We start from the raw sequence: 11,969 nt of genomic DNA on the forward strand, positions 1-11,969 counted from the left end.
GGCCAGGGCCAAGAGGACATGAGCACTGATCTGAAGTAGATTAGGGAGGAGATAGTGTGCAGATCTGTGTGTGTGTGTGTGTGTGTGTGTGTGTGTGTGTGTGTGTGTGTGTGTGTGTGTGTGTGTGTGTGTGTGTGTGTGTGTGTGTGTGTGTGTGTGTGTGTGTGTGTGTGTGTGTGTGTGTGTGTGTGTGTGTGTGTGTGTGTGTGTGTGCGTGCGTGCGTGCGTGCGTGTGTGTGTGCACACGCACACTCCGCGCACCCACCCACCTGCCCTCTCCTCGCCCTGCTCCGTGTAGCCTCACCAGGGCTCCGATCGATACACCATCCCGGAGCAGAGATGAGAGATTCTGGCTTTATGGAGTCGTTACAGTCCCTTGTGCGTACATCACGAATGGGCCCCATAAGGCGGCTGATAGACCGGAGGATAGCGCAGCGGAGCACAGCCATAACAAAGGACAAGATGAGGTACACACAGCCGCAGCAGTCGGTTCCTCTTTTATAACATCATTTCAATTTAACCTTATTGATCGGCCTGCAGCAGAACAGACAAAATCATAATCCCGAAACAGATCGGAGATATAGTTGATGGTAAGATTAGTCTGTCCCTGAATAACATTGCAGTGCCTGGGAGAGCTTGTAAAGACCTTCCACTGTCAAGAAAACTAAGACGGAGAGCGAGGTTTTTCACGAGTCAGGCAGGGGGAATTGTGGTCTTTCAGAGTTTAACAGCAGCCTGTTGCAGCTATGATGGAGACCTTGTGTTGTAAGAGAATCCCTAAGCTTAATTATTCTGTCCACAGACAGGGTTTGAGAGCCTTGTAACTTTGGCGAGTTTGAGCGATTTACATACTGCATAGTGGTCATCGCGCTACAATGTTAAAAAAAAGAAGCTCTCCGCTGCAAATGAGCAACATTAAAGCATCTCGTTGTATGTAATATTCAGTTTGTTCTCTTGCCCAGTAGCCTAAAAGCCTGCTGAAAGTGGAATGTGAGGTATTTGGCTTCAGAAAAAAACCCATAAAAAAACATTACAGTCTCAGGGACTGCAGAGAAAATAGTTGTGGTTAAAGCTAGACTAATTTTTTGCTTCAGGGCAGCTGTGGAATATTTCTGTGAAATATAATTTTTATAGAAATTGTCCCATGCTTTCCATTTGATGTATATCACAAATTCAGAACTATGTTGAATGCGACAGTTGTTTGGGTGGGTAGATCATAGGGGTGGGGCGACGTGCTAAATATTCACATTGGACAACGTCTACAGAGAAACCTTGCCGTGGATGATGATATCTTCGCTACGTATAGACATAAATCCATGTAAGACAACATAGTGGCATCCTATTTTAGTCAATTGGCGGGAACTTTTCCCTGAGCGACGGAGCATGTTTTTGTTTTTTTTGTTGGCTATGTTACATGAACAAATTTCAGCTTTCCTTTTCTTTTCACCCCCTGAATATGATAACATCACCGACTCTTCAGTTTTGACAAATTCATCCATCTTTAAAGATGATTTTGAGCCAAAGTTAGTCTGAAATTCCCTTTTCAGACAGACCATACCAACAATTCTCTAGTTCCAGTTTCTTAATGGAGATGCTGCTTGATTTGGTCTAAACTGCTAATCTTTGTGGCTTTGATCATTTAGTTGACAAGAAATTTGCAGACGTAATGGAATTATGAAAATATGCTGATGTGATTTGTCACAGCTTTTTTCTGAAATTGAATAGGAAAATATAGATTGTACCAGGAAGTAGACAAGCCACAAGTACTGTGGTGGCATTGTGATGAATGTGAAGAGACTCTGGACACTTCTTCCAAAAAAGTATGTAGACTCTCTAAACAAGTCAAAGATAAAGTCATCGAAAATCTTTAAGAAGCTAGATCATCTTCTCCAGTCTGTGCTGCTTCCAGCCTCTGCAACAGTCAAGTTCAACTGTGGAAGAAAATAGAAAAACAAAAGCCTTAAGCCTCTGCTCCATAAAAATCAATTTTCAAAAGTCCTTATTAATTCATCATGCTGCGAGTCGCATTCTGGCCGACTTTCTGACAGAGGACGGACCGTGAACACATGTTAGCTGGATACTCACAGTTTCACGCGCGTGCTCTGGAATGGTGCTGTGATTTGTTAAATGATGCATTTCTTGTAATTATAATTTTAATCACAAGATCATTCCGTTGGATTTAATTAATAATTAATTACCGGGCCGAACAAATGTGCTACATTAATAATGGTGTTTTTTTTTTCTTCCAAAGGCTGTATCATAATTAATATTTGAGCCGTGCTTTGAGACTGAATAATATTCACATTCAAACAGACTACATTCATCTGTCAGATCAGGTGATTAATCAAGGAAATAATATACAAAGTTACCAATAATCCATATTATCAGTGGCCTCGACCCCAGCCCTGTGAATCTATCATATCATATAGCTTTATGTTCATGCGGTCACGTGTTACAGTTCACCCAGCTTTATTATATTTAAAAGAAATTCACCGACATTAGTATTGTGCTGTGCATCGCCTGTAGATTAGGAGCTTGACAAGGATGTGTGGTAAATATTTAATGTGTGTCATGTTCAGGAGATTAAGCGTACTGGTTAATCACATTGACAGCTTCATCTCTGTGTTTGCAATGTACACAGATCAACACTCGCACACAAACATACACACACGAGTTCTTTTTAAAAGCCAGTCGGGCATTTAATCAAGATTCCTCCCTCTTCTTTTTTCTCTTATTTGCCTCCTAAAATATTTTCTTTGTCACGCAGTTTCCCTTCCTCCCTAATTCCCACCAGCCCGCCGGTCCCCCCCCGGTTTACCCCCCTCCCTTCCCATCAGTCTGCCTCGCCGCGCGGGTCACCTGTGTTGATTTACTGTCAAATCTTCCAGGATTATCAGTAATCCCACAGCAGCGAAATCTGTTTGCCGACAGCTGTGCTCCCTCTAACAGTGTTGCTTTTCCTGCACACACACACTACCCTATATACCGCGAGGCACCGTCTTCCTCCCCAGAACGGGAAAAATAAATAAAAAAACAAAGAAAAACATTAATTTTCCACCTCAGTGGATTCCAATTGCTAATACTCTGCTCTCCTTTTTTCGTGGTGGTTCGTTGTATTGGACTTTAATGCTGGGCTGCTTTCTACTTGTATGGATTAGGTGGTTCAGCTGAATTTATCGTGGGTAAATAGGTATGATATTGGGTATGATATTGGGCATATTCTCACAGGGACTGTCGTTAGGGCTGCTCACTCAATTCACGAAGCTTGCTCTTCTTGAACATTACGGGAGATGACTCCCTGATAATTTAGCCATCGCCTCTCACACTTCGCCCATTCGGCAGCTGTTCCGTCAGATGGAAATATAGTCATGGATTTGTGTACAATCTCCGTTTCACTGTGGATAAATTGAAGTCGAAATGGAAAATGACTGAGAAACAAATTGGGCCTCACACACCTGGAGATATTAGTTTTATTGATCCCGCTGTCCTCGGAACGGCAATATGTGATATTACCAGAGAATGATGCTATAATGGTATGACAGTTTTGCAACGGAGTGCTATTCATCCACAGAGAAATAAATGTTTGTCAGCCGTTACTGCACTGGCAAATTATCCCCTACAGTGATATATTGTGAACAGCCCTAAAAAATGATTCACAGTTTACGTTGAGGGGTAATCATCATCTTCGTTGAATATATGTGAAGCCTCCAACCCCGTGTGTTCCTTCTGCAGGTGGTGTACAAGAACAACGATATCCGCCTGGAGCTGTCCCGCCTCGCTCGCATCGTTGACCCCAAGATGAAGCTCCAGGGCGACATCGCCTTCAAGTGCGAAAACGTCCCCACCCTCGACCCCATCAACTTTGAGACCCCCGACTCCTACCTGGCCTTGCCCAAATGGAACACCAAGCGCGTGGGCTCCATCTCCTTCGACTTCCGCACTTCCGAGCCCAACGGGCTGATCCTCTTCACTCACGGCAAGCCCCAGGACCGGCGGGACGCCAAGGGCCAGAAGAACAACAAGGTGGACTTCTTCGCGGTGGAGCTGCTGGACGGATCGCTGTACCTGCTGCTGGATATGGGCTCTGGGACCATCAAGGTCAAGGCTACGCTGGCCAAGGTCAATGACGGAGCCTGGCACCACGTGGACATCCAGAGAGACGGCCGCTCAGGTAAGGAGAAGATGAAGGGAGAGGAAAAACTGATTTAAAATGAATGATATATTTCAGATTTCACTCTTTTTCATTTTGAAGTAGTTGTAACGGAAACCTCACGGATGTATTGCAATCATGTTCTTGGAGCTCCGTAGTTTTTTAATATTACAAAGGTGATGTCTGTCTGAACATCACCACTCACAGTCTGTTACTGTGGTTTAAGTTCTGCTTTCAGCTCTGAGCTTTGGAAACTTTTGGCACTGGGGGCTCGTTATGTCGGTGTTTTTCATTTCTCTCTTCCACACAAGCACAAACACATAATCAGGAACGGCTTCAATCAGAGAACTGAACTCCTGGCTCAGTTAAAAATGATGTTGCCTCTGGTCATGCATTACACAAATTTATTGGCGGAGAGTTGACAAGGCGATTGACTAACTGCTCCAGAACAGAGCAACAAAGCCGTGAGAAATAAAGGTACACTGATGTACAATATATTGGGAAATACTCTATGAAAAATTAGTAATATTTTCTGCGGTATTGCTTCAGGGACTGTACGTCAGTTTGTAGGAGCTGTGTGTCATCATTTATCATTTCAAATAGGTAATCTACATTTTGTGGAATTAATTCAAATAATTACCATGTTTTTTTACTAGTACAACAATTAAGCAATTGATGCATACAAATTGCAATTGATTCATTTTTCAATACCTGACAAATTAATTAAGTAATTGTTATCAAAAACATAAGTGAGTTGTTTTAAAACAATTTCAAAAATAGAAATAGGAAACAACATTGAGTTTTCCCATCATTACCTTTAACTTGCATTCAAGGCCATATCCTCTCGGAAAGGTAACGATTCTACAATATTGATATTATTGATTCAAATGGTTAAAATATCCTGGGTTTATGGAAATTAGACCACCGCAATTACTACATGTAGACTCACACTGCCTGCCACAGTGGACCTGCACCAGCAGAAAGAGTCCAAGCTGTGATCGTGTCACTGCTTACCTCAACTATTTTCACAGAATGATGCAAATCTCCTCAATATATTAATATCGGCGATGATTTATTGCCTAGATAAAGGCAGACCTCTCTCTAGATAGTTCCTCCGTCTGCTTCCCCCTCGCCTTCTTCCTCTCTATGCCCTCTGACCTCAAAGCGTGGCCGAATACACAGAAAGCATTAGGAGAAGATTATATAAGAGAAAAAGGGGCGAAGAAGCGTGCGTTGCACTGAGCTCCAAACCCTACGCAATCTCTGCATTAGGTGGGATCCTCCAGAGGACTTGGATGTGTTAGTCGGCACTACAGCCTGTGTTATATATCAGGTTAGAGCAGCCAATTTAGCCGCGTGTCAGCGCTCGCTGCTTTGATTAATCACCCGCACAGCCCACCGCGCGATAGCAGAGCAGAAAGTAGGATTTTCTCAGGGGAAAAAAAAAGAAAAGAGGAATGAGACAGATATATGGATACCAGACTGAGGGATGGTTAAGCGCGGGCATAATCACACTTGTGGCTTGAGTGAAATGTTAATAAGAGTTGCAAGTGAATTAGATTTCCTGTCCACAAACTGCGGAGCGAGAGTCACGCGTGAAATGTGAGAACTCCCCGATTTGTGCCTGGCGGAAAAAAGTGATGTTGTCACACTTGACCTGATTGAGAGGTAATATATTACAAGATAATCTGAAGTGAAACTTTATTTTTCTTCTTTCTTTAATAAGCTATTTATATTTAAAAGGCCCAACTATATTGAGGTTCATGTGCATTTGTAGTTTAAAGGTTTGATGGGATGAAAACATTTGTTTTGATAATTATCTAATCTGGTTTCAATCAGACCTCCAAAGAACTGCCAATCATTTTTGGGATTCACTGCAGATTTCCCGTTTTACTAATTTTGGTTGTATGTTCAGTGAAAGAAAAGAAATGTGAGGGATTAAACCATGAACATTTGTGAAGTGAAATGCACACATAATCCCACATAATTTCTCTAAAGATTTTTTTGCGGTGTAATATTTTGGAATATTAATGGGAGAACCAGTCGTCGCTGCACCTTTACTTTGCGAATGTAGGTATGGAAGTAGATTTGATCGAGTCTTTATATTTCTTTCGTTTCATACATTTTGTTAACAGCTGTGATTGTATAAATAGCTGTGCGGTTCGGGGTTCTATAGAAGCAAACGTAAAAAAAAAATATATCAACTATAAATTTGTCTCAGGGAACATATTCTGGAGAAATATTTGGCTCTTTGTGCTGGTGTAGAGTGTACACAGTGACCTTGTGCCGGTGGACAGGTTATTCCGTTGGTTGCAGGGCTTTTTTTTCCTTCCTCTCTGCCACACATTCTGTAATTTTGTGACACAAATAGAGTCGGCCTGAAGAGAGTCTAACAGAGTCAGTGATCGGTGCAGCCTTGGCTGCCAGACACAGGTTTAAACCTCCACCTACTCAGACCTCATCTCAGCACAGACACGGCGGCGTTGCCTCTTTAACGCCTTTAGAGATCACTTCAAGCTCAACCTGTCATTCTCACCACCACGTTGAAAAAATAGAAATGGGGCCTTGAGTATCCCATTTAGCTTGAAAATATAGTTTCTTCGTCAGTCTTAAATATCACATTTGTGGAGCTGCCAAATACTGTTCATTGAAGGTATTAGATGTCAATTGTTTTTAATGGAGCTCTGGAATTAAGAAGAAACAAGGGCTGTTTTCTGGCAGCAAGCTGAAACTGACATGACACCTAATTTCTTAAAAGTCCAACAAGAATCCGCTGCCATTATCTCACTCCACTTGCTGTTTTTTTTTTTTAAAACTCACAATAGATTCCATTGCATGTTGACATGTACATGTGCGTGGTATATACTCATGTATTTTTCTCCCTCCCAGGCATCATCTCAGTAAACAGCCGCCGGAGCCCTTTCACAGCCAGCGGGGAAAATGAGATCTTGGACCTGGAGGGGGACCTCTACCTGGGCGGCCTGCCCGACAACCGGGCGGGCTTGGTGCTCCCCACCGAGCTCTGGACCGCCATGCTCAACTACGGCTACGTGGGCTGCGTCCGGGACCTGTTCATCGACGGACGCAGCAAGGACATCCGGCAGATAGCTCAGTCGCAGAACATGACCGGCATCAGGCCCTCGTGTAACAAGGTGACGGGCAAACAGTGCGACAGCAACCCCTGCAAGAACAACGGGGCCTGTAAGGAGGGATGGAACCGCTTCATCTGTGACTGTACCGGGACCGGCTTCTGGGATAGTACCTGCCAGAGAGGTGAGGCTTCTTTACAGCTCATTTTCCCCTCAATGTGCTGAGTGTGTTTCTGTCTCCGAGAGGGTTGTTGGGTGTTCCCGAGGGCCTATTAGTTTGAGTCTTTTAAAAGTAGCAGCAGCAGTTGTTTTTCTCTTTTACGTGCAAAATTTCCGTTTGTCATTCTGCTTATGAAGCAGCACCATGCTACTTTTTCACGGTGTGTTTGCTTAGATGACTAAACTCTGACGAGAAGTGGTCTTGCACGGGCGAAAGAGCTTCTGCACTCCCTTAAACGCGGCTGTAAAGTGGCAGGGATGTAGCCGCCGCCTGCTATAACGGAGGCATCTCTAAGCAAGCGGACAGTGCTCTGTTTCAGCTGACAGGCGGAAGTGTGACTTGGGACACTTGCCTCGCGATATTTATGGGAGCTTTGCTGAAAAGATTTAATGGGATTTTTTCTGCCAAGTGGCTTTGGAAAAGCAATGTTTTTTTTTGGGGGGGGGGGGGGGGGGGGGGGGGTTCTCTCTTGCTGGGGAAGGTTCTGGGGTGAAATTGAACTTCTCCCTGGTGGTGAAATGGGCTCTCCTCGTCTGGGTTTTGAGAGCTCGGACGCATTAAGGTTTTATGAGACAGCGGCGGTAGAGACACTGCGGGCTGTGGGAGAGTTTGTTTTATCTGACTGTTGTCCAGATTGTTCTTGACTTTATTTGACTCTTTTGCGGAGCTGGTCGGAGTTCACAAGAGGCATTTCAGGGTACTTTCCTGAAACCTTGAGGTGTGACAAGACACGTACTTGTCGGAGGAATAGGAAGAGTGTCTGGAGAGAAGTGTGACTATACAGGGGAGGCTACACGATGATGTGTTGTTAATGATTAAAGAAAGCCAAGGGGGGCTTTGAGGATCAGCATGTACCTCACATTGGAAAAGGCCTGTTTTATGGAATAAATAAATAAATAATGAATACAATTTTTTAGGGAGTTAATTAAATTAAAGTCAGGTGAAGTTGAACATATGCGCACATCTTCATAATATACAGTCATAACTAATGCAAAATAAATGTAAATTTCATATTGCAATAATGTAGAGTGCATTCCCTGTCCATCTCCAACTCTTTCCTCTCCAAGCACTAATGAAGGTCAGGGTCAGTGCGGTTGGACAAAGCAGCCTAGATTTTATTTTCCTCCTTAGTATCCTCCAGCTCCTCCAGGGGGATCAAATCCCCTCCGGTGGGTTGTGAGTCTAGTCTGTCCTCAGGCCTGTGCAGCCTGAATTACCTCAGCCAGAGCTCCCGTCAGTGCACAGCACGCGCGGCAGCTCGATACCGAGGCCCTCACAGTCCGCTGAACTGCTCACTTTCTCGCGCGCAGCGAGGCCGGCCACCCTGTGCACAGGAGCCTCATCTGGGAATGCTTGTGTCAGCGCTCTTTTTGTCTTCTTCTTCTTTTAGTCGCTATACCCAAAGCGTGTGACCACAGGTAAAGAAATGCAGAGAGGACTGAGCAATAAATTGAGAGATTTGATTTGTAGCTCCCTCTCAGGTGAAGACCGCCTTCAGCAACATCCCCCCCTGTAGTACGATTAAAAGCCTGCTTCGTTTTCGCCTGTCACTACAACGAGAGTTCACCTATCCTGACCCATCCGCCCTGATTTTTTCTGCTGACAGACTCCGATTTTCGGCTTCATCCCGACTGTGTGACCCTAAGCTGCAACATGCACATGGGAGGTCACAGTCTGATAAAACCTGGGAAGACAACATCATCCGCGAATAGCATGAGGTCAGGATGTTGGCAAACTACTTTTTTTTTTCAAATATGCCTGATCTCATTAGCTTCTACATTCTCTAGTGGGGGCTTGTGTTGCAGATGATGGGTTTGTAATGACGTGGAATACATACATAGACGTGCAACACTTTTGGAACAAATGGAGTTGTATCAGTCATGCTGGTAGACTCGTTTATTTTCCCTCTCCCTTTTCCCCCCCGGAGCTCCCCGGTGACAATATCAAACAGCCACTGACATGTATTCACACATGGCACTTGCTATTGATCTCGAGCACGCTGCACGGCGCGACGCAGCATCGCGCTCGCACGATGAGACGAGGTCTGAAATGATAGAGATCAGCGCTCTCCCGCTGCGCGCGACAAAAGGTGAGACATTTACATTACAATGATTGGCCCTCGCTGGTGACTTTCGGCTGGAATGTAAATACGCTCCTTTGTCTGTCTCGTTGTGAGAGAGAAAGAGTTTTGTTCCGATATTATTTCATTCAAATGGATTCCCGTGGCAGCCACTGGAATTATTTGGAACATTGTGTTAGTATTTCCATCTATAAACTCTTGGAGTCAAAGACCTCTTATGTCAGCAAAGTCGAAGTCAATATACAGTACATGTATCAAAGTTTTTTTTGAAACTATTCTTTTATAGAGCGAAAGCAGGATGAACTCGTGTAGACTTTAAAAATCAGTAGAAGTAGAAATCACGTTGTGTTGCTTCATTTAATTAATGTAGGCTCCTCCACCGCACGTTCTTACGTGAGTGGGCAGATTGTTTTGGCAGCACGTTCAACCATAATTTTCTATGTCCATAATAAGCACCAGGAGAAATATGTCTAAGCTTCTCTGAAGTTGCAGTTTTTAAATTATGCTTTTTTGTTATCTGATATCTGAACGACCAAATTTAAAATCTGTGCGAGTGAGAAAGACAAATGTATAATGGCATATCTATTTGGCTTATTTCTGTGTAAACTCAATGCATGCAACGTCGCCCACTTTTGAGGAAAGGCTTGGTCGGACTTAGACTTAGAACCAAGACATCGGTGTTTCTAAAGTTCTGGCTTTTGCCAGATTTGCTTTGCGAGTACAAGCGTCTTTCCGCTGCTGCCATGATCCGCCAGGATCACGGACTCCTGTTGTTGAACTCTCAAAAGACTCTCTGTATTTCTTGGACTATTGTTTATCCTATGGAGTTATTTTACTATCTTTATTCATAGTCTTTGGTTTGAGCACATTTTTTACTGATTTCACATTCAGATTTGTCCTTCTTTCCTTCAAACTCTTCCCTCGCACTGAAACAGCTCCTTTTTGTGCTCAAATTGTTTCTTCTTGCATTCACATTTATTCTGCCTTTGCTCAAACTGTACGCTTGTGCGCAAATATGTTGTTGGCCGCACTTGCACATGTTGCTCGCACAGATTTCCTGCTCCCAGCTCCAGCTCTTCTCCTCACACTCACACTGCTTCTGTGCGCTCTTGACTTGTCTGCTTGCGGATTTCTGCTGCGCGCTTGGATTTTTTTTGTGTGACAACCCTATCGAAAATCCTCAACCAATGGGATTCCTGGTGTATTCAGGTGCGTTCGCCTACTCCTTAGAGCGTCACGTACGGGCGGTTACCCTTTATTACTCTTACTTTGTTATTACTCTTTGTATACTCTTCATTTCCTTTGTCCAAGCGCGCAGCAGAAATTCGCCAGCAGACGACTCGAGAGCGCACAGAAACGGTGTGAGCGTGAGGACAAGAGCTGGAGCTGGGAGCAGGAAATCTCTGCGAGCAACAACATAGCTAAGTGCGAGCAACACCATATTTGCGCACAAGCGTACAGTTTGAGCAGAAGCACTAGGGCAGAGTTTGAAGGAAACAATGACGAATCTGAACCTCAAATCAGTAACTAATGCTCTCAAACCAAAAGACCATGCTCTTGAATGAAGTTAATAAAACGATCCACGCATTGATTTACCCTTGCGTGTTCGCGTCTTAGTTACATCGCCTTCTCTGTCATCCCTTCTGCTTGTTGAATCTGAGTTTGCTGCGTCCTGCTTTATTTTGAAAATCCATTTTCTGTTGTCCTGTCTCTCGTTTTTTTCGGTCACCGTACGTTTGGCCTGTGATTGCCTGCACCTGTTCCTAACGTGTCTCACCTGTGTCTAATTTGCTGGGCACTCCTGTAGCCTCACCTCCTGTAGCCCCGCCTCCTGTAGCCCCGCCTCCTGTAGCCTCACCTCCTGTAGCCTCACCTCCTGTAGCCCCGCCTCATGTAGCCCCACCTCCTGTAGCCTCACCTCCTGTAGCCCCGCCTCATGTAGCCCCACCTCCTGTAGCCCCACCTCCTGTAGCCCCGCCTCCTGTAGCTTCACCTCCTGTAGCCCCGCCTCCTGTAGCCCCGCCTCCTGTAGCCTCACCTCCTGTCCTCGTCAGCTCCCCTGCGATTCCTGTGCCTGCTCCTTGGTGTTTGCTGTCGGTTCGGCTGCCTCGGTTTGCGTTTCGGATTACCCAAGTTGGATCTTGTTTAATGCCCCTTTAAGACTGTAAGTCCATTTTTTGGTTACTTTTTTCATCAAACTACCCTCTTTGCCCTTTGCGAGTCCCGCTCCATTAATCCCTTACTGCTGCAGTCTCCCCGCCTTTTTGCCTTCTCTTAGTCTCGGCTCGACGCCAGATTAGATTCCATGTCTATCTTCTTTTCCCTTCTTGTTCTTCCTTCAACACTGCCTTTCACGCCACATCTTTCTAATGGATCTTTTTAGCCACACATAACCTACAATTAGGCCCGTATATGACCATCTATTTGACC

At 44.5% G+C, this 11,969-nt stretch overlaps 1 protein-coding gene across 2 annotated transcripts in view; it reads left to right on the plus strand.

Moving 5' to 3' along the window:
* The window catches only part of LOC118290297 (neurexin-3b), a 345,685-nt gene that overhangs the window by 160,757 nt on the left and 172,959 nt on the right, over positions 1-11,969 (plus strand). For both annotated transcript variants that reach the window (XM_047328638.1, XM_047328639.1), the window contains 2 exons: positions 3,733-4,171; positions 7,040-7,423. In XM_047328638.1, the coding sequence (XP_047184594.1) occupies positions 3,733-4,171; positions 7,040-7,423 (823 nt within the window). The remainder of the gene's footprint in view (positions 1-3,732; positions 4,172-7,039; positions 7,424-11,969) is intronic.

This window comes from Scophthalmus maximus, chromosome 18, assembly GCF_022379125.1.
Source record: "Scophthalmus maximus strain ysfricsl-2021 chromosome 18, ASM2237912v1, whole genome shotgun sequence".
In the NCBI taxonomy this organism is placed as follows: domain Eukaryota; kingdom Metazoa; phylum Chordata; class Actinopteri; order Pleuronectiformes; family Scophthalmidae; genus Scophthalmus; species Scophthalmus maximus.